The sequence below is a fragment of the Phaseolus vulgaris genome, chromosome 6 (assembly GCF_000499845.2).
Source record: "Phaseolus vulgaris cultivar G19833 chromosome 6, P. vulgaris v2.0, whole genome shotgun sequence".
Lineage (NCBI taxonomy): Eukaryota > Viridiplantae > Streptophyta > Magnoliopsida > Fabales > Fabaceae > Phaseolus > Phaseolus vulgaris.
Window position 1 is genome coordinate 6,854,202 of NC_023754.2, and position 17,959 is coordinate 6,872,160.

Below are 17,959 nucleotides of genomic sequence, written 5' to 3' on the forward strand. Positions count from 1 at the left end.
ACAGAGGACGGTGATTCAAGAAACTCTGAAGACGCCAAGAGCATTTGTAGCAGATCACCTGGTTCTTCAGATAAGCAAGTCGACGGAGAAAGCAGCGAGAAGTCATAAGTCCTTGACGCAAGAAACGCTGAGATCGCCGAGAATTAGAGCATGTCGAGGAGAGAAGGTGAACATGACGCAGGTGTGTGCCATCCATGAGCCAGACACCTGGATAACACAGTACAAGCGATGCCTAGCAGATGGCCTTCTCCCACTGGATCCGACAGAGGCTAGGAAGGTAAAGAAAAATTCTAGCAAGTACACGTTGATTGATGGCGATCTGTACAGGTTTGGGTTCACTCACCCACTCCTGGAATGTGTACATGGCGAGAAGTGCACGAGAATCATGGCAGAGCTCCACGAAGGTATATGCGGAAGCCACGTCGGGGGTCGAGTTCTGGCCGCGAGGACTCTCCGTGCAGGGTACTACTGGCCATCGATGAGAGAAGACTGCAAGAAGTATGCCCAATGTTGCAAGCAATGCCAACAGCACGCCGATTGGCACAAGGCGCCTCCCGAGGAGTTGAAGTCGATCTACAGCCCTTGGCCGTTTCATACCTGGGGAATCGACATCCTGGGACCTTTCCCGCTGGCGATCAGGCAGATGAAGTACTTGGTGGTGGCGATTGAATATTTGACCAAGTGGATCGAAGCAGAACCAGTGGCCCAGATCACCGCACACAAGATCGAAGGTTTCGTGTGGAAGAACATCGTGTGCCGGTTTGGAGTGCCTAAGCGCCTGGTGTCGGACAATGGGACTCAGTTTGCAAGCCACCTGTTGAATAAGCTTTGCGAAGGGGTGGGAATTCAACAAGTGTTCGCATCCGTCGAGCACCCTCAGACAAATGGCCAGGTGGAGTCAGCTAATCGGGTGTTGTTGAGAGGTTTGAAGAGAAGGCTAGAAAAGGCCAAGGGAAGCTGGGCTGAGGAGGTGCCCCGTATAGTCTGGGCATACCACACCACCGAGCAGTCAGGAACCCATGAGACCCCGTTCAGCTTGGTCTATGGGTGCGATGCGATGATTCCAGTAGAGATCCAGGAGAGCTCGCCGAGATTCCAGAACTTTGTAGAGGAAGACTCGAATGAAGAGAGAAGGCTGAACCTGGATCTGCTGGATGAGGTCAGGGAAGAGGCGAGATTGAAGGCTGAGGCGGTGAAGAGAAGGATTGAACGAAGATATAACTCGAAGGTGATGCCAAGACAATTTAGAGAAGGCGACCTGGTGATGAGAAAAGCCCACCAATACGAGATGGAGAATAAGCTGTCACCCAAGTGGACTGGACCGTTCAGAATAACCGAGGCGCTCGGGAACGGCGCCTACCGCTTAGAGACATTGGAAGGAGGGGCTATTCCTCGCACCTGGAACGCCACGCACCTGAAGTTGTATTACAGTTGAGAACTTTGTAGGTAAAGATAAACACAAAGTTACATTACAATGTCTCTGTTGAAACAGTTTGAAGGGGGTACTCTTTTTTCCCTAAGGAGGGTTTTTAATGAGGCCGCCCAATAAAGAGAAGTTTTCAAAGTACAAGTTGTTCTAGATTGCGTGCTTGTTGTTTTCAGAAAAGTTTTGAAGAAAGACCTTGTCACTTATATGTGACTCAAGGCAAGTTAAAGATATATTGCATGCTTTCTAAAAAGTTTTAAGCCCTCATCGTTTTTCGGCGATCGGAGGCATCAGTTAAAGCTTTTAAGTCCCCATCGTTTTTCGGCGATCGGAGGCATCAGTTAAAGTTTTTTAAGTCCTCATCGTCTTTCGGCGATCGGAGGCGCCAGTTAAAAGACCTCAATGCCCTCGCGCGTCCTGAGGCAAGTTAAAGACCTCCTCGTCGTTGAGCGAGTGCAGGCGAGGAAGAGTGAAAAGTCCTCAGTGTTTCTGGGGGCGAGAAGATGTAACCCCTGGGGCAATGTAGAGGCACCAACGAAAAGTCCTCAGTGCTTCTGGGGGCGAGAAGATGTAACCCCTGGGGCAATGTAGAGGCAAGTAAAAGACCTTCTCGCCTATGAACGAGTTCAGGCAAGTTAAAAGACCTTCTCGCCTATGAGCGAGTTCAGGCAAGTTAAAAGACCTTCTCGCCTATGAGCGAGATCAGGCAAGTTAAAAGACCTTATCGCCACGAGCGAGTTCAGGCAAGATAAAATCCTTCTCGTCTCGAACGAGTTCAGGTATGGCGTTAAGGGTGGACGAAGTTTGGAAGGTGGCTAAGGTAGGTTCGAAGAGAGCGCCTAGCCACTCGGCCTTTGGTCCTGAAGCTCAGGAAGGTAGAGGAGGATCCGAAAGGGGCCTCTACCCCGAGATCAAAGAACAATGGCCAAGGCGTGAAGCCAGAAAGAAACTGATCGCCAAGAGTCTCTGGCTACCAGGAAAAGTTCAAATAGTGGCGAGAAAGTTAAAAGACCCGTTTTGATGAAGCAGATCGGGTGAAGCAGTGTTTAAGCCAGTAGCTGAGTTAAAGTTTGTTGCTTGAGGAATATTTTTACGATAAGGTTAATTGCCTTAAGATTACGAGTTGTTAAAGTGATTGTTGCTTAAAGTTGAAGTGGTTTGAAGCAGTTAAGTCAAAGATCGTGCCTGCAGTTTCGCTAAGTCTTTTCTTTGAAGTAAAATACGCAAGAAAAGTTAAAGCAGTTGAAGAAGTCGTGAGGGAAAATGCACAGACTTTTGTCATTAAAGGTAAATACCAGTTCAGAACATATATGCGAGAAGGTATAAAATTTATTACAAGTTATACACAAGAGAAAGTATAAAAGCAGTGGATGGAGTAAATTAATTAGTCTTCGGCGGGCACCACTTTTCCATCCACCACCTCATTGTTCAAAGACACCATGCTGAGATCCAGATCAGGGAACAAGCAGGCGAACTGTTCCCGTGCAGCCTCGAATCCAGCAGCCAGAATTTGGGCGGAGCTCAGATTGAGATCTTCAATTTGCTTCTTAAGCTCTTCAATCTGTTTCTCGAGTTCTTCAGCTTGTTCTTTCAGCCCCTTATTCTGCTGCTCCAGCTCTTCAACTTGCTTTTTGAGTTGTTCGTTGGTTTCTTGAGCCTGGAGAAGGTCTTCAGCAACCTTCTTGGATTCTGCTTGCACTTGGCCCAATTCAGCAGCGATCTTCCCTTTCTCTTTGTTGGCCTCGGCAAGCTCAGCCATGGCGTCGTCCCTCGCCTTTTCCACCTTTCCAAGGAGGGTCTCCCGGTCGGCTGACCTTTGCTCCAATTTTTTCACCTTGGCGGCGTCAGTTTTTACGAGAGCCTCCAGGTCAGCCACCTTGACGCGATAAGGCACAATCTTGCTCTCCAGTTCGATCTTTTCTTGAGCAAGTTGCTGCACCTTATGGCGGAGATCAATGGCCTCCTTGCGCGCTAACCTGAGCTCGGTGCTCATTGCGTCCTCTACTCGGGAGTGTTCAATCTCCACGAGCGTCAGGTTGAAGGACAACTTCTCCACCTCAACCCTCATGGTGCTGTTTTCAGTTCTAAGGTTAAAGAGGTCGTCCTGGAGCTTCCTGGTGGAGCTCTCCACGGCTCTGGTTATGATGGCGGGGATGTCTTCTGCTATCGTCTTCAGCTTAGCAGATAAAGGCTCCCACATCCTCGTAACCTCAAGAGGGAGGTTTGCTGCTTGTAGAGGTGTTGGGTGGGCCTGTTGTTGATTTTCGTCGCCACCTTCTTTGGTTGGTTCTTCAGTAGGCGCTTCTGCTCGTGGTGGCGACGTCGGGGACTCGGTGATTAGAATCGGAGAGGTGTGGGCAACCTCATCCCCGATTGGAGCAACATCTGCGGCCGAGGCGTTGGAAGGAGGACCCCCTCCAGCTGATATATATGGCGTGGAGGCGCTCGGGGGTCTTCAATGAAATTTGGCTCTTGGGCCTCAACCGCAGGTGGCGCAGTTGCCAGTGGAATGGCTTGGACAAGTGAGGCAGGAGCTGGTGAAGATGGCAGAGTTGGAGGTGGAGCGGGCGTAGATGGGGGTGTTGAGGTTGGAAGAGGGGGTGGGGCAGGTGGTGAGGAAGGTGCCACCTTCTTCCTCTTTGTAACAAGGCCATCTTCGATGACCTCGTCATCTTCTTCCTCCTCCTCGTGGACTATCTGGGGAGCTTTCCTCTTGGGCCTTTTGAGGACAAGTTTTTTACGTTGGGCGGCGGGCTGGACATCGGAGGGAGCTGGGCCCTTAGGTGGCGATCGACCCTGGGCGACGGCGATCTCCACCACCGAATTTGGTACTGTTTGAGAGCCCGTCGCCAACCCGTGGGTTCGGGCGAGCGCCCTCAATTCCGCGAGTTTGCCTTGGCCCAACATATTATCTGCATAAAGCGAAAATGCAGGAGTTAGTTCAAGGAGAAGAGTCAATGCACAAGGCAGTATGCAATAGCAAAGCAGATAAATAGTGCAAAAAAATAAAACCAAAGTCTTGCGCGTAACGCACAAGACGCCCAGAAACAGTTGACAAAAGCAGTATTAAAACAACAGTTTAAATGTTCTAACCTATTCGAATTTCGAGTTGGTCCTCGTAGAATTCGAAGCAGATCAGGGTGGTGGTGAGGAAGGTGATGTTGGCCTCCGCCACACTCTTCCAAAAGAGGCAGAGATCTCTGTCCAATGCACCCATGCTATCAGGACTTCTGGGTCTCCTGAAGCAACTCTTGGACTCTTTCTTCCCCTTGTCCACCCAGTACAAGGGGAAGCCGTCGAGTAGGGAGGCGTCCTTGTCGTTAGGGCGCACTTGGACGAACTTCCCTTTCCAGTCTTTGTAGGACTGCTGGAAGATGGAGAAGATCGACCTCCCAGCGATCCCATTTAAGCTAACCCACAGGCGGTCTCCTGGGTGCTTGGCTTCAAAGAGAAACAAAAATACGTCTACGGATGCGGGCAACCCCAGATGGTCGCACATCACTTGGAATGCTCGCACAAACGCCCAGCTGTTGGGATGAAGCTGGGCGGCGGCAATGTTGAGCTCGGTGAGGAGTTCCCTCTCGAACCGGGTAAAGGGAAACTTCAGTTTCACCTTCTTGAATAGTGTTGTGTAGACGAAGCAGAAGGGTCCGTCAGCGCTCGCCTTATCGTCGGCACAAACGGGCAGATCGGGTGGGCAAGGTAGCACTATCATCTTCTCATCGTGCTCCTTATGAAATGTTTGGTGAGGCTCATCCCCCTTAGTCAGTCGCAAAACTGCCCCAGCAATGTTCACGGAAGACGTCTCCCTCAACAGGGTCGAGTTGGCCCAGGGGTAGAGTTTTTTGAAGTCTGATGGGGGGACGGGGGCTCCTCCGGTGGTAGGTGGAGTCGCCTGGGCCAGGTTGGGGCGGGAAGGTGCAGGCCTCTCAGCCTGGGAAGATGAAGCACCGCGTGCTCGCGGTGGGATGAGTGCTTGAGAAGAGGGGTTTCGCGATGAAGGAGGAGGATTCGGGGTGATCTTTGAGCGGGTCATTCTCGAAGCTGCAAAGGAAGAAGAAAAGGAAAAATGATCAGGGTTCGCAGAGGCTGACTCGATCATGGGAGAAGGGTGAAAAGCGAACGAACGAAGGTTCGTTGCAACGATCGACGAAGCCCTAAGTTACGAGAAAGGAGAAATGGGAAAACAACCCACAACGTATGCACCAGACAGTTACAGGATGATGCGAATCGGTTAAAATGCAAGAAAAACCAGCAGAAGAAGGAAAGTAGGTACCTTTTGATGATCAGGAAGACGATGAAGGATGATGGTGGTTCAGAATGTTGAAGAGCGCTGAGAGTTTTTTTTGCAGGAGAAGGTGAGAGCGTTTGAGAATACGAAGAAAAGTGATGGAACAGTAAAGTGAAAATGGGTTTAAGAGTTTTTTCGAAATGGGTTTGGGAAGCGCAAACGGTAACCGTTGATGAAGCCACGTGTCGGACGATGGGTGAGGGGTTTGGTGGAGCGTCAGAGAAGCAGAAAGTACAACCGCTTGGAATTCTGCGTCAGTGCCACGTAGACCGGTGTTGACGTGACTCTTTCAGTCTTTTCGCTGGACAAGTCTTCGCTTAAGACTGGGGGGCTTGTGTACCGCCCTGGTAGTCGGAAGTGATGACGTGGCACCAAGCCACGGAGTAGGCGTGTGGACAAGGCGCCAGAGTTGCAGAAAGGAAGGAAGTCGGGGGGTTCGTGTAATCGCCAGTTATTAAGTTGGCGTGCTCCGATCTTCAGCATGCCAGGCGATCGCCTAGTTGAAGATGAAGTCGCCAGATGGTAAACCCAGGCGACTAAGTGTTCTGGTCAACAGGCAGGATCACAAGTTAAACTTTGGATAGAGAGAAAAAAAATATAAAATATAATTTTGTGTTCGAAGAGTGAAGGCAAAGTGAAGGTTTAGCTCATGTTTCTTTAAAAATGTGTGTAAAATATGTAGGCTCATCACACGCTTTTTTTTATTAATTATGTGGCAAACGTGCAGGTTAAGCCCACGTTTCTTTAAACAATTAAAATAAAACCATAATTTTGTGTGTGCAACATGTAGGTTCAACACACACTAAGTTAAAAATTGTGTGGCTTATGTGTAGGCTATGCCCACCCTTCTTCAAATAAACAATATAAGTATAATTTTGTGTGGCCAATGTGAAGGCCAAGCTCACGCATGCTTCAAAATTGTGTGACTTGTGTGTAGGTTAAGCCCCCGCTTAGAATATGAATATAATTTTGTGTGGCCAATGTGAAGGCTATGTGAAGGCTAAGCCCACGCATGGTTAAAAATTGTGTGACCCATGTGTAGGTTTATCTCACGCTTCTTTGAATAAACATTATAAAATTATAATTTTGTGTGGGAAGCATGTAGGCCTAGCTACGCAAAAAACACACCACTTGTGTCCACCGCATCCCCCACTATTTTTACGTAGACCATATTACCTTCCGAATTTGAATAAACGCTAAGCCTACGCTAATTAAACTTTTGCGTCCGTTTATTATACCTAGTGTCAGTTTTTGGCCCATGCTAAGAAGGATATTTTTTGTAGTGTTTCCACGTAAAGCTTTGCAGAGAGATGTACTGTAAAACAAATAATACTAGATCATTTATCTTCTAAATTTCTTATGACCAATTATTTCAAGATGTTATACTAATGCTTGCAGTTTCGCTTCGGTAGACTATACGTATATTGCAGTATTAAATTTTTATTAAGGAACAAATGTAACAAAAAATACATAACTGGTTGAAGTGACTACTTTTGAATAAGAGATCCGTGTATAGTTTTGTGGCTTAATTAGGAAAAACAGAAGAACGAACGGCCATTGGAGAATGTATAGTTAGAAACAGTATAACTTAGATCAATATCTATGAAATAATTGCTGCACCAAATTTCCTGATACATATCAACTAAACTTGATTCATATTTTTAACAATGTTTTGTAAAAACATTCTCATCGTTGTAACATCATTTTACTTTCAAATTACAAACTAAAATAGAAAAAATTTAAAATGGAAGTTCCTTCTGTACAAAGTTGCCTCAGTTAATCTATGATCTAGCTCAGTCTCCCTAAGGTCCAGCCTGCTAGAGTGATTTACAAACTTGTCTCATCTAACATTATCTTCTATTTGCTTCCTCTAAGATTATCTATCTCAGGTTCTCCATGAAAATGCTTTACAACTGATTGAAGTGAGAGATGATATTTAGGAACTCATCCTCCTGGCATGGAATTGTGAGAGCACCCTTTGGATGATCATATCCAAATTCTTCTTCTGCTTTACTAAGCAATTCTTGAAATGAAGGCTGGTTCAAGTATGATACTGGAATCACACACCGCCTCATTTCATCTCCAACATAAACTGCAATATAGCCCTTTGGTACTTCACCCCCCTTGGAGGCCACTTGGATTGTAGAAACTGATGCTCGTCTAAGAATACCTTTTATGCGGAAACCCATTGTTTTATCTTTTTTCACTCCACAAAGAATATATTGATGTTAGAGGATTTGTGTATGAAAGAAATTTTTAACTTGTATTACTTGAGGAATGCAATCAGTTGTGGTGCTTGAAACCCAAACAAGTACTGCATATATAGTTTCCAAATGCCCTCTGCTAACTCATAAACCTCAATTATTGATCTTTTGATTGTCTACAATGGATTCAACCAAGAGACAAGATCACAAGGTGTTGTCTTAGATATCTCCTTCAAGGACTTGGCAATTCAATGGGACTACTTACCCCGCCTTTTTAGATTCTAGCCAACAGATTTACCCCCTTCAAATTAAAATTGAAAGCAATGCTTATTCATGAGTTATGATTCTACAGCTATTTCAATGATCGACATGCTTTAGACATCTCACATGCATCGCCATGTGTAGACTAAATTGAATTGGAGGTTAGAAGAGAAGCAATATTGAACGCATCTTCACGGTGCCCTATGAACCACACTCTTTCTGTGTCTGGCAAATTTGAGAACAACCATTTCAACTTCCATAAATGAAATTCCTCTCGTCAAATAAGTGTCAATATCATGGCGCATTAGATTTTTTTTTTCACACATATACTTCTAGGAGTCCTATGGACATTACCACATGCCCTTGTCTAGCAGTTGGCCCATGACTATTATCTCATAATCTTTCACCAATAATTCAAGTACCCTTCTTACATAAGCTTTATCTATATATATATTCACCGTTGCAAGCATTTTAGAACCAACACAAATCATTCACATCCTGAAGCAACAAAATTCATAAGCCTCAGCTCTCAAGTTCTATTCATACCATTTTGTTATCAAGTCTGAGCAAATATACAACACAACAATGGGCTTTCGTTTACCTAGTATCAGAAGGACATCATTCGCAGCAAACCAAACATCTTCTAAGGGTATGGAGGTGCCAAAGGGTTATCTTGCAGTGTACGTTGGAGAGAAAATGAAGCGATTTATGATCCCCATATCATACTTGAGCCAACCTTCATTCCAAGACATGTTGAGTGAAGCAGAGGAAGAGTTTGGATATGATCATCCCATGGGTGGTCTTACGATTCCTTGCAGTGAAGATGTCTTCCAAAGCACAACTTCACACTTGAATAGACATTAAGTCTTGTACTATAGAAGTTTGACACAGAATTGAAGAGCCATTTTGTCATAGGCATCTTCTCAATTTGTAAACATAACTCCTTTTTGAGTAATAGGAAAAATGCGATTATAGTGTTATTGTTGCTCCTTTTTATTTGTTTGATGACAACGAATTCAACTACTCAAGAGGCCCCTCTGTGTTAACTGTTTTTTGGATTGCAAATATTAACTTCACGCTGTAGAAGTAGCGTTTCTTGCTATAAAACAAAAGCAAGACATGGCTGTCCTGATTAATTTCAAACAACTGGTTCCTAGCATGGGAAGAACAACAATAGTTTTACTTGTCCTTTATGGCTCTTTATGCTTTCGTGGCCATTGTGGCTTCTTCGGCTGCCGCTTTCACTATGAATTCTACCGCTGCCATTATGTCAGATCTGTCTATTTATACTATTTATGTCAATGTTCATCTCTCTATTGACAAATTGGATGAAACAGATTATGACACTTGGACCTTAGATATTGAATTATGGCTTAAGAGTGAAGGTTATGTTGATCATCTTACTCGTCCTAATGTTGCTGAAAATAAGGTTTATCGTTGGTTGAAAATCGATGTTCAATTATGCATTGTTATCAAATCTACCATTCACTCATCTTTTAAAAAAAAAATTTCGTACCTATGAGACATGTTCAGAAGTTTGAGAACAAGCAAAATTATTATACACGATACTCAACGTATCTATGGTGTGTGTCAAAATCTTCTCACAATTATTGCTCCCAAACGTCTTGATCGTACAATGGCAGAATATCTGGGTAAACTTCATGCTCTTCTTCATGATTTTAATGAGTTATTACCTCTTGCCCCCACTCCTTCTCAATAACTAGAACAAAGATCCAAGTTCTTCATTTTTTTGGGTTTACATGGCTTTCTTGATGATTGTTCTCATGTTCGTGATCAAATTTTAGGATCTCCCATCATGCCCAATTTTATTTTCACTTGTTCTACCCTTCTGCGTGTGCCAGGTAAACACACCAATGATATAACCTCTCATGTTGATGACTTTTCTGCTTTAGTCTCTCAGCACAATGATCGTACTCGCCCTCACAAGTCGGGCAAAGGGCGTCACAAGTGTGACCATTGTGACAAACTTGGTCACAAAATTGACAGATGTTATGCCTTACATTGTCGTCCTCCTAAATCTGTTGCGGTTGCTCAAACTACTCTTGTGCAACCTTCTACTGTGGACCATACTTCTCAGAAGGGCATCATTCGTAGCAAACCAAACATCTTCTAAGGGTATGGAGGTGCCAAAGGGTTATCTTGCAGTGTACGCTGGAGAGAAAATGAAGCCATTTGTGATCCCCATATCATACTTGAGCAAACCTTCCACTACAAGAATAATAAGATTTAGCTGCAATAGAAAGCATAGGTCACACTATTTGCGTAGGTTAAGCCTACACGAAATGAAGAAGAAAAAAAATAAACTAAATAGTGTCCGTCAAACACACGAAAAATCCACACACTTCAAGAAAAAAAGTAATTAGTTTCCACATATTTGTGGGGGCGAAATGTGGACGTATTTTTCGTCGACCAAACCCACGCAAAACTGATGCAAACTTAAAAAAAAAAATTATAATAATAAAATTTTAAAATTTTGAAGGTTTAGCCCACGCTATGTTTTTGAAGCTAAGTCCCCGCTATGCCTTTGATGCTAAGTCCCCGCTACTTATACGTTTTGAATGTTCAGCCCACACTATGATTTTAAAATTCAAAATAATAAAATTATAATTAATTTATTTCAAAACTTCTAGTTGTTAAAAGGTGTTGAACTCGAATATGAGCCAGAGAGCCCACAAAACTGCTGAGCAAACATTTCTTCCTCCACTCCTTCTTCTTCTTCCTCCTCCACTCCACAAAACTCCGTGACAGTGACCGTGCTTCGACCGTGAATGTGCGACCGTGAACATTCATCCTCCATTCCTTCTTCTTCTTTGACCATGGTCGTGCTTAGACCGTGAACGTGCGACCGTGAACGGTGAGTTTCAAATTGCTTCCTCCATTCCTTCTTCTTCTTATACGACCGCTAATGAGTAACCCTAGGTTCTTGATGTAGGTTTCCCATATACTTGCTTTTTCTTAAAATTATGATGCTGATTTGTGTAACCCTAGGATGATTTTTCTTCTTACATGTTGATTTAAGAGGATGCTAAGTTCTCGAATGATTTTGATACTATGTTCCTTGTAGGTCATTGATAGAGGACTGTGAATATCTTAGCTTTGTGAGGTTGGATTTTAGCAGGATGGTCTTTTAAGTGGATTTTAGCAAGATGGTCCTTAGTTTTCTAGTAGTGGAAGCATAGTTGACTCTCTAATGTCATTATATTATTGACCACCCGAATACGAATAGTTCTTTACGTGACATGTTATGAATAATTTGTGTAAAAAGGGTATAAGTGAATACACATTGGATTACTGAGGGAGTTAGAAGTAACAGTGGTCCATGAGACAATATATATGAACCATAGCATTGAAAACTGACATCTGAACTTCCATAAACGAAGCTGGCAGTCCTATCCATGCATAATCAATGTCAACATCATGGCACTACATTTTCATTTTGCCTATACATGTGAGAGTCCTCTTAGACATTACCACATGCCCTTGTCTCTCAGTTTCTCCCATGACTATTATCTCATAATCTTTCACCAATAATTCAACTACCCTTCTTACATAAGCTTTATCTATATATATTCACCGTTGCTAGCATTTTCGAATCAACACAAATCATTCACATCCTGAAGCAACAAAATTCATAAGCCTCAGCTCTCAAGCTCTTTTCATACCATTTTATCCTCAAGTCTGAGCAAATATACAACACAACAATGGGCTTTCGTTTACCTAGTATCAGAAGGACATCATTCGCAACAAACCAACATCTTCTAAGGGTATGGAGGTGCCAAAGGGTTATCTTGCAGTGTACGTTGGAGAGAAAATGAAGCGATTTGTGATCCCCATATCATACTTGAGCCAACCTTCATTCCAAGAGATGTTGAGTGAAACAGAGGAAGAGTTTGGATATGATCATTCCATGGGTGGTCTTACGATTCCTTGCAGTGAAGATGTCTTCCGAAGCACAACTTCACACTTGAATAGGCATTAAGTTTTGTACTATAGAAGTCTGACACAGAATTGAAGAGCCATTTTGTCATAGGCATCTTCTCAATTTGTTAACATAACTCCTTTTGAGTAATAGGAAAAATGCGATTATAGTAACATTTTGTCCTCTTTTTATTTGTTTAATGATGTTGAGTATCCCTTCTTATTTTAATGAGGATCATGACCAATGAATCTTGCTAACTAATCCATTGAATATATTAAATGATGGTCATTTCAAAAGAAATGTTCATGCAATGTTTCTAAAGTCTTAGTGGACCTAAAATGTCCCATAAGCCCACCCTCATCAGCCTCTTTAACAAGAGATTGTCTTATAGATCCTTGGGGCACACAAAGTCTTTTTCCTTGAAAAAGAAAACCATTATCTAAGAAAAAGTCTTTGTGACCTCCCTTGGAACACTCTTGAAAGATTAGAGAGAAATCTAGGTCATCACTATATAGAGTTCCTTTATGTGATCAAATCCTAAATATTGAATATCCAAAACATTTAACAAGGTTTATCTTCTTGAAAGAGCATCGACAACCACATTAATTTTACCTTGTTTATATTAAATCACATAAGGAAACTGCTCAATAAACTCCACTCACTTAGCATGTCTCTTATTAAGCTTGCTTTGGGTTTTCAAATATTTAAGGGACTCATGATCACTATGGATCACAAATTCCTTTGAAAAAAAGATAATGTTGCCAATTTTGCAAAGCTCGAACAAGAGCATAAAGTTCTTTATCATAAGTGGAGTAATTGATATGATTCCCTTTGAGTTTCTCACTAAAATAAGCTATGGGGTGGCCCTCTTGAAGGAGGACAACCCTAATGCCTATATTGGAGGCATCACATTCTATTTCAAATGTTTTAGTAAAGTTAGGAAAGGCCAAGATGGGGACTTTTGTCAATCTTTCCTTCAAAGTTATAAAAGCTTTTTCTTCCTCTTGTCCCCACTTAAAAACCACATCCTTCTTTACTATAACATTCAATGGTGCGGAAATTGTACTAAAGTCTTTCACAAACCTTTTATAAAAACTAGCAAGGCCATGAAAGCTTCGTACCCATTCACATTGGTGGGTGTAGGCCAATGTTGAATTGCTGCAACTTTCGTTTGATCTACATGCACCCCTTTATAATTTACGAAAAACCCTATATGATATAATGCAAAGAAACATTTAGCATGATTAGCATATAACTTCTCCTTCCTAAGAGTTTTTAAGACTTGCCTAACATGTGACTCATGATCTTCTAAAGACAAGCTATATATAAGGATATCATCAAAATTAACTACAACAAATTTGAATGTTCTTAAAACATGATGCATGAGTCACATGAAGGTACTAAGAGCATCAGTCAAGCCAAAAGGCATGACTAACCACTCATATAAGCCAAATTTGGTCTTAAAAGCGGTTTTCCATTCATCACCTTGTTTAATACGAATTTGATTGTAACCACTCTTAAGATCAATTTTGGAAAATATTTTAGACCCAAACAATTCATCCAACAAGTCGTTTAACCTAAGGATGGGATGCTTATACTTGATGGTAATTTTATTTATAGCGCGACAATCCGTACACATCCTCCATGTCCCATCTTTTTTAGGGACAAGTATGATAGTCATAGCACATGGGCTCATGCTATCTTGTACCCACCTCTTAGCAATTAAACCCTCAACTTGTTCTTGAATGTCTTTAGCCTCTTTGGGATTGGTCCTATATGCTGGACGATTTGGTAAAGAAACCCCGCGCGTGAAGTCGATTTGATGTTCAATCCCTCTTAGAGGTGGTAAGCCTTTAGGAGGATCTTGAAACACGTCTTCATATTCCTTTACCAAGTTATTCAAACACGTGGGACTATTCTTAGCCAACTGACAATCAATAATCCTAGGAATAGCTAAAAAAATAGGCTTTTGAGCAACTATTACCTTTTTTATTTGTTGTGTGGACATGAGAAGGCTTCTCTTGAAACTTTTTTTTTTATCATTTTCTCTCTCTTTTCTCTCATTTTAACTTGGTCCTCATGGACTTCCTTTGGAGTGAGAGATTTAAGTATGACCTTGTGTCCATGGAAGTTAAAAGAAATTTTGCTGGTAAAGCCATCATGAAAAACTTTTCTATCAAATTGCCATGGCCTACCTAAAAGAATATGTGTGGCTTCAATTGGTACAACATCACACAAGACCTCATCTTTATATTTACCAATAGAAAATGCAATAAGGACTTGCTTGATAACAATAATTTCACCTACCTCAGTTAACCATTGTAATTTGTAGGGCTTGGCATGAGAGATGGTAGACAATCCAAGCTTATCTACCACTCTTGTGCTTGCCACATTAGCACAACTTTCCCCATCCACAATTAAAGAGCATAACCTATCATTAATAAGACATCTTGCATGAAAAATATTTTCTCTTTGACTTTCATCAAAGGGTTTCAAAACTTGTCCAAGCATTTGTCTTATCACTAATAGGTCACCTTCATGTGGACTTTCACTCTCATGCTCACTTGGGGATCTAGAAGGTGAGGAACGTCTAGAGTTTTCGGACTCATGCTCACTAACCACAACCCCATCATGCATATACATATTTCGTTTAGAAGGGGAATTAGAAGCAATATGTCCATAGCCTAAGCATTTAAAACATTTCTTACTAGACGATTTAGTTGGTGATTTAGGCGTGGGAATGGAAGTAGAAGAATTAGAATCTCTTGGTTTGAAAGTAGAATCTTTAGAAGGAAACTTTGAAAAAGATTTATTTTTGTTTTTCCAAGAAGAGTGGTAATAGCCATCATTAGAAGAATTTTTGAAAGCATTTTTCATTGCAATTTGAGATTCAACTTTGCTAGCAAGGTGAACTAAAGTTTGTAAAGAAGAATATTCTTGAAGCTCTACCACATCTTGAATGTCCCTTCTAAGACCACTAACAAATCTAGCCATCTTATAGCATCTTCACTCTCATTCATATTAACTTTAACTAAAAGCGTGTCGAGTTCTTTAAAATAATCATCCACACTTAGCGTGCCTTGATGAAACCTTTGGAGTTTCAACAATAGGTCTTTCCTAAAGTGTGGAGGAACAAATCTATCTCACAAGCAAGCTTTTAAATCGTTCCAAGAGACCACAGACGACCTCTTGTTTAGCCCAATGTCCATGAGAGTCTGATGCCACCATTGCATGGCATAGTCTAAGAATTCTAAAGATGTTAGTCTAACCCTTTGATCATCTAAGACCCCATGTACATGAAAAATTTGCTCAACCTTAGAGGTTGATGGATAAGATCTTCATGGGAATGAAACTGTTGTATAATTCACTAAAAGTCGGCTAAGCTAAAAGTGGTTTAACAACCTTCAATCTTTAATGAGAATTACCTTCACTTATATACTCTAAATTTACTCTATCTTTAATTTAATTGATGTGAGATCTTCGAACTATATCTTTAGAATAACAAAAACTGACTTCTTTACAATTGTATCACATAAGAATATCTATCTCAGTCTCCATTGGCATAATTAGCAGCAAATTTAAATGACAGATGACATTTAAGAACCCATCCTTTCGGCATGGAACTGGAAGACCACCCGTCCGATGATCATATATGAATTCTTCTTCTTCTTCTGCCTTATAAAGTAATTCTTGAAATAAAGGTTGGTTCATCTAAGATAATGGAATAAAAAACCGTTTCATCTTATCTCCAACATAAATGCAAGAAAGCCTATTGGAACTTCAATCCACTAAATGATCTTTGTCTCGTAATACTCGTTATGCGGAAACCCGTAACATTATATTCCTCCACGCAACAAATAATATACTGTGATAACTTGTTTGAGATTCTTGAATTCTACAAAGGAGTCTACCAAAACACAGGGATCACATGGTGTTGTCTTAGCGATGGCTTCAAAAGGGTAGGAATTTCAATGATGGACATGCTTTTGAGATTATGGCTAACACATTTATCCACTTCAAGTTAAAGACATCAAGAAGGGTCAAACCAAATGCTTGTTCATTGATTATCCTACTATATAGCTCTTTCAATGATGGACATGCTTGGACATCTCATTAATAAATGACAGCTATTGATGTCAATCACGTACCCACTTGTATCAATCACGTACCCACTTGTATAAGAGAAGAGAAACCAATGTCTAAACCGTGAGTTTTCTCAAATTTAAATGGAGGTAAGAAGAGAAATGAAATTCAATACAAGTTCATGCGACACTATATATGAACCATAGTCTTGAAAACTGACATCTGAACTTCCATAAACGAAGCTGGCAGTCCTATCCATGCATAATCAATGTCAACATCATGCCACTACATTTTCATTTTGCCTATACATGTGAGACTCCTCTTGGACATTACCACATGCCCTTGTCTCTCAGTTGCTCCCATCACTATTATCTCATAATCTTTCACCAATAATTCAAGTACCCTTCTTACATAAGCTTTATCTATATATATTCACGGTTACAAGCATTTTGGAACCAACACAAATCATTCACATCTTGAAGAAACAAAATTCATAAGCCTCAGCTCTCAAGCTCTTTTCATACCATTTTGTTATCAAGTCTGAGCAAATATACAACACAACAATGGGCTTTCGTTTACCTAGTATCAGAAGGACATCATTCGCAGCAAACCAAACATCTTCTAAGGGTATGGAGGTGCCAAAGGGTTATCTTGCAGTGTACGTTGGAGAGAAAATGAAGCGATTTGTGATCCCCATATCATACTTGAGCCAACCTTCATTCCAAGACATGTTGAGTGAAGCAGAGGAAGAGTTTGGATATGATCATCCCATGGGTGGTCTTACGATTCCTTGCAGTGAAGATGTCTTCCAAAGCACAACTTCACACTTGAATAGGCATTAAGTTTTGTATTATAGAAGTCTGACACAGAATTGAAGAGCCATTTTTTCATAGGCATCTTCTCAATTTGTAAACATAACTCCTTTTTGAGTAATAGGAAACACACTAAGAATAACATGTTTGCTTCTTTTTATTTGTTTAATGACAACGAGTTCAACTAATCAAAAGGCCCCTCTATGTTTTCTCTTTTTTAGATTGCAAATATTAACTTCACCCAGTATAAGCAGGGTTTCTCGCTGTAAAATAAAAGCAAAACGTGGCTGTCCGATGAAATTCAAGGCATTTATAGAACACATGTTTCTTAGCATTGGAAGAACAACAATATATTACTAGAACCAACGTGAAGGATTATCAATAATTTATATATTTCCTCATCCAATTGAAAGAAGGAACATAAAATTACGTGCAATACATGATGATCTGTTTGCTTTAAGGATTGCAAACTACTTTCATTCTTTTTTAAGAACTTGAACTTGGTGACGGGTAGTGGCTTAGTGAAAACATTTGTAAGGTGATTTTTATAAAAGATATACACACAAGGCTTCTAGAAGAAGGCTAATATCATTTTTTTTTGTCTTTGCTCAATTCTTTGTCATTTCTCGTTGTACTGTTGAATAAACTTTAAATGTAATTTGTGGGTTTTAAAATTAGAAGTTACTAGAAAATAGTAGAATGAGAATTTGGATATGTGAAAGGTCAAAAGTTGTGAGTGAGATTTTAATTATGTTGTTAGTGGGATTTTAAGGCCATAATGAAGATTTTTCTAAAAGAGCTTCCTAAAGCCTATAAATAGGATGCTCTCTCAGTTGTAATATGCACCATAGAAAGAAATACAATAGAGAGAAATACAAGAAGAAAAGTGTTTCTTTAGAGAAAATCCAAGTGTGAGTGGTTGTCTGTTTTTCAATTTGGTAT

At 41.1% G+C, this 17,959-nt stretch overlaps 1 protein-coding gene across 1 annotated transcript; it reads right to left on the reverse strand.

The window, feature by feature from the left end:
- Positions 1–13,509: 13,509 nt before the first annotated feature.
- LOC137833293 (uncharacterized) lies at positions 13,510–15,116 on the reverse strand. Its single transcript, XM_068641652.1, has 2 exons — positions 14,238–15,116; positions 13,510–14,049 (listed from the first exon to the last, which is right to left on the reverse strand). Exons 1-2 carry the CDS (start codon positions 15,114–15,116, stop codon positions 13,510–13,512), a joined length of 1,419 nt encoding a protein of 472 aa, XP_068497753.1.
- Positions 15,117–17,959: the final 2,843 nt, after the last annotated feature.

Coding starts and splice junctions, on each gene's coding strand:
- LOC137833293 (XM_068641652.1), bottom strand. CDS start 15,116: ATGGCTAGATTTGTTAGTGGTCTTAGAAGGGACATTCAAGATGTGGTA. Junction 14,050..14,237: donor TTAACTTCCATGGACACAAG/GTCATACTTAAA, acceptor ATTGATTGTCAG/TTGGCTAAGAATAGTCCCAC.